Raw genomic sequence first — 4,950 nt, forward strand, 5'->3', positions numbered from 1 at the left:
AGTTTTAAGCACTAACATTTGGTATCAGAGCCAACAAGGGTTTTGGGTTTATTTTGTTCTTTTGCAGACAGCCAATAGGCGACGATGGCATCAGACAACATATGTGCAACCAGCACTTCCTCGCTTTGATGGTCATTATGATCATTGGAGTATGTTGATGGAGAATTTTCTGCGATCCAAGGAGTATTGGACTATTGTGGAAATAGGTGTGGCTGAACCAGCTCCTAGAGTTGTATTGTCAGAAGCAGAGCAAAAGAAACTAGAAGAACAGAAGTTAAAGGATCTCAAGGCAAAGAGTTGTTTGTTTCAAGCAATTGATCATTCCATTTTGGGGACTCTTCTGCAAAAGGGTACTTATAAACAGATATGAGATTCCATGAAGAAAAAGTATCAGGGCACAACAAGGGTGAAAAGGCAGCAACTTCAAGCTCTTCGCAAAGAGTTTGAGATTCTTCACATGAAGCAAGGAGAGTCTGTTGATAAGTATTTCTCAAGAACCTTGGCAATAGTAAACAAGATGCATATCCATGGTGAAAAAAGTGAAGATGTGTCTGTGGTGGAAAAGATTATTCAATCAATGGCTCCTAAGTTCTCTTATGTGGTTTGTTCTATTGAGGAGTCAAAAGATCTTGATGAACTGCAAAGTTCTTTGCTTGTGCATGAGCAGAGAATGACAACATCAACATGTTCAACCGAAGAACAAGCTTTAAAGGCTTCAACTCATGGTGAAAGCTCTACAGGGAAAGGATCAAATAGAGGTCGTGGTCGAGGCCGTGGAAGAGAACAAGGAAGAGGAAGAGGTTCTTATACACCAGATTCTCGGGGCAGAGGCAGAGGACATGATCACCACTAGCAATCTCTCAACAATGACTCAAAGTTTGATAAGTCCAACATCAAGTGCTACCGCTACCACAAGTTTGGTCATTACAAGTCTGAATGCACTGCAAGCTCTAACAATGACAAAGGAGAGCATTCCAACTTTGTAGAGAAAAAGGAACAAGAAACACTCTTGATGGCATCTCACCTCAAGGAGGAGCTTGAACTAGACATATGGTATATAGATACGGGATGCAACAATCATATGTGTGGTAACAAGTCTTTCTTTTCCCATTTAAATGAAAATTTTCATTCTACTGTGACCTTTGGTGATCATTCTAAAGTAAATGTTATGGGAAAGGGTGATGTTCAAATTAGGACTAAAAAGGGCAATGTTGAGACTATATCAAATGTTTTTTATATTCTTGATTTGAAAAGCAATTTATTAAGTATTGGACAGCTGCAAGAGAAGGGATATGAGATGACAATCAAAGGAGGTGCTTGTGAAATCTATGATCCAAGAAGAGGTGTAACAGTTCATGTCAAGATTACTTCAAACAGGTTGTTTCCACTTAAAATAGAAAGCATTGAAACATGTTTCAAGGCTGATGTAAATGAGTCCACATGGCTTTGGCATTTACGATATGCCCATTTGAATTTCAAAGGTCTATAGATTCTTTCTCAGGAGCAAATGGTGACCGACCTTCCTCAAATTACTCCTCCCTCCAAAATATGTGAAGAATGTGTTGTTGGAAAACAACATCGTGAACAATTTTCAAAAGGCAAGTCATGGAGAGTGCATAGACCATTGGAGCTAATCCATTATGATATATGTGGTCCAATAAACCCAATATCAAATGGTAAAAAGAAATATTTTATTTCTTTTATTGACGATTATTGCCAAAAAACATGGACTTATTTCTTACAGGAAAAATCTGAAGCATTCTCAAGCTTTTAAAAGCTTTAAAGCCTTAGTGGAGAATGAAGTTGGGAGAAAAATTAAGACTCTCCAAACTGATCATGGGGGAGAATATATGTCACAAGAATTTGAAAATTTTTGTGATGAGCATGGAATTCGACGTCAATTGACAACAACCTACACGCCTTAGCAAAATGGCATAGCAGAAGGGAAGAATCAGACTATCCTCAACATGGTTTGAAGCATGACAGCAAATGGAAGGATTCCAAAAAGATTTTGGTTGGAAGCAGTAAATTGGAGTGTTCATGTTTTGAATCGAAGTCCCACCTTTTCAATTAGAAGCATGACTCCACAAGAAGCTTGGGATGGGCGGAAACCATCGGTTGATCATTTTAAAGTCTTTGAGTGCATTGCATATGCACACATTCCTGATGAGAAGAGGAAGAAGTTTGATGACAAAGGCAAAAAATGTCTTTCTTGGAATTAGTGAGCAGCCAAAGGCTTACAAGTTATTCAATCAATTCATAGGAAAGATTGTCATCAGTCGCAATGTTGTTTTTGATGAAGAAAATACATGGAATTGGACAGAGAACATTGCAGGGTAGCAGCCAATACCTGTGGACTTTGAAGAAAAAGGAGCAGAAATGCAAACTATTTATGATACACCTCTATCATTACAACCTAACCATCAGTTGTTGCAGCCACTTGATGTCACTAAAGCTAAAATAGAAGGTGCAAATTAAAGATCTCAACGAATCGGAAGAAGACCGGCATGGATGGAGGATTATGAGGTTAGTGGTGACCATTCTGATGATACTCTTGCTCATTATGCTTTATTATTAGATTGTGATCCAATAACTTTTCAAGAAGTTGTCAAAGATCCAAAATGGCAAAAAGCCATGGATGAAGAGATCAGGTCAATAGAGAAAAACAACACATGGGAGTTGTCGGAACTTCCAAACAGGCAAAAATCCATTGGTGTTAAATGGGTTTATAAAACTAACTTGAACAATTATAGTAAAGTAGACAAGTACACAGCTCGACTCATTGCAAAGGGTACAAGCAGCAATTTGGCATTGATTACAAGGAAGTTTTTGCTCCAGTTGCAAGGCATGATACTATTTGAATGGTGGTGGCTTTGGTAGCACAAAATTATTGGCCAATCTTTCAAATGGACGTAAAATCAGCTTTTCTACATGGCAATCTGGATGAGCAGGTTTTATAGATCAACCCCCTGGCTATGTGCAACAAGGAAGTGAAGAAAAAGTGTACAGGTTGAAGAAGGCTTTATACGGGTTGAAACAAGCACCTAGAGCTTGGTACAGCCGCATTGAGACTTATTTTGCCAAGGCTAGGTTTAAAAAAGGTCCATATGAGCATACTCTCTTTATTAAATCAAAATCCGCAGAGAAAATTCTGATTGTTTGTTTGTATGTGGATGATTCAATCTACACAGGAAATGATTAAGCAATGTTTGAGGAGTTTAAAAAGTCCATGATAGCAGAATTCGAGATGACCGATCTAGGAATGATGCACTATTTTCTTGGCACCGAAGTAGTGCAATCAGCAGCTGGGATTTTCATCACACAAAAGAAATATGCTTTGGAGATCTTGGACAGGTTTCAGATGATGAGCTATAACTCAGTGGAAAATCCAATTGAACAAGTTTGAAGCTTACGAAGGACTATGAAGGAAAGAAGATTAATAGTACTTTATATAAGCAAATTGTTGGAAGTTTGATGTACTTAATGACAACTCGACCTGATATTTTGTATGCTATAAGTTTAATTAGCAGGTTTATGGAATATCCACCTGAGCTTCATCTCCTTGCTGCAAAGAGAATCTTATGCTACTTGGAAGGTACACTTGATTTTGGTATCTTTTATCAAAAAGGAGGAGGATCAGATCTTATTGGCTTCAGTGATAGTGATTATGCAGGAGACTTAGAGGATAGAAAAAGTACCTCTGGTCATGTCTTAAAGATGAGTTTAGGGGCTGTTTCATGGGCATCAAAGAAACAAGTTGTTACATTGTCTACAACAGAAGCAAAGTTTATAGCAGCAACTTCTTGTGTGTGTCAAGATATTTAGTTGAAAAGAATACTTGAATTGTTGCATTGTTTCAAGCAGGAGAGTATACAGATATATTGTGATAATAGTTCAACCATTAAACTATCCAAAAATCCAGTTTTACATGGTAGGAGCAAACATAGATGTGAGATACCATTTTCTTCGAGATCTCACAAAAAAAGGAGTCATTGAATTGGTTTATTGTCGCAGTGAAGATTGGGCTGCAGATATACTAACCAAGCCTCTCAAATTGGGTGCATTTGTGAAGCTATGTGATTTGTTTGGAGTTGTTTCATTTTCTAGTTTAAATTGAATGCTGATTGTATAACATTCAGTTTAAGGGAGGGTATTAAAGTTTATTATTTTGTTGTTATTCAGCAGAATAAAATTGTAATCCTATTCTTTAGGAAGTTAGGTAGTGGTTACCAATTCTTTGGGAAAAAAATTCATGAGTTTAGGAGTTGTTAGTCATGGGTTAGTTGCTGCCTATTTTTCTGCTATGTGCATTTTGATTTAGTTGTATTTAATGGTTTAAATTCATCAATAAAATTATGCTCTCCAGTCAATAGATTAACTTTGCCTTTTACGTGAATTCTAAACAGTTTTAAGCACTAACACAAACTGAGCCTTGGGGACACACCTCAGGGTCTCTATCTCTTGTAGGTTTCTATCTCTAGTCACCCTGGCTAATCCGATTCCCAACTCCTCTATATCATTTTATTTGTTGCCCAATTTTTAATTGCAATAATAACATAACCAACTAATTTCATAGCTGGTTTCATAGGCAGGGCATCACTTATTGTAAGTGCTAGCAAGACTCATTGGCTTTTTTTTAGCACAACTTGGCCCTAGCTAGTCATACTGCTACGAGGCAAAGCCTTGAATAAAATCGTGAATCACGACTCTTCATTAGACCTGTTTATGGGCTGGGCTTCGGGCCAAACTTTACACTATTTTGGACTCGGGCTTCGGGTTGGGCCCATTAGAATTGTGATAAAAGTTAAGCCTAATCTCGACTCATGAACATGTCTACTCTTGATGTATTACTATGACCCCACCTTAAATTGGATGAAATGACACCAAAACGGTTATACGTTACATTATTGACCATGATGTCATGATTTTAGCACGAGGCTAAATCATCAA

At 37.6% G+C, this 4,950-nt stretch overlaps 2 protein-coding genes across 2 annotated transcripts; both read left to right on the plus strand.

The window, feature by feature from the left end:
• The first annotated feature begins 376 nt into the window (after positions 1–376).
• On the plus strand, positions 377–853 carry LOC148853185 (uncharacterized). Its single transcript, XM_088945894.1, has one exon. The coding sequence runs from the start codon at positions 377–379 to the stop codon at positions 851–853; it is 477 nt and encodes a 158-aa protein (XP_088802020.1).
• Positions 854–3,205: 2,352 nt separating this feature from the next.
• LOC148853186 (secreted RxLR effector protein 161-like) lies at positions 3,206–3,825 on the plus strand. Its single transcript, XM_088945896.1, has 2 exons — positions 3,206–3,354; positions 3,531–3,825. Exons 1-2 carry the CDS (start codon positions 3,206–3,208, stop codon positions 3,823–3,825), a joined length of 444 nt encoding a protein of 147 aa, XP_088802022.1.
• Positions 3,826–4,950: the final 1,125 nt, after the last annotated feature.

The sequence above is a fragment of the Nelumbo lutea genome, chromosome 5 (genome assembly GCF_056320005.1).
Source record: "Nelumbo lutea isolate HS-2025 chromosome 5, American lotus-T2T, whole genome shotgun sequence".
In the NCBI taxonomy this organism is placed as follows: domain Eukaryota; kingdom Viridiplantae; phylum Streptophyta; class Magnoliopsida; order Proteales; family Nelumbonaceae; genus Nelumbo; species Nelumbo lutea.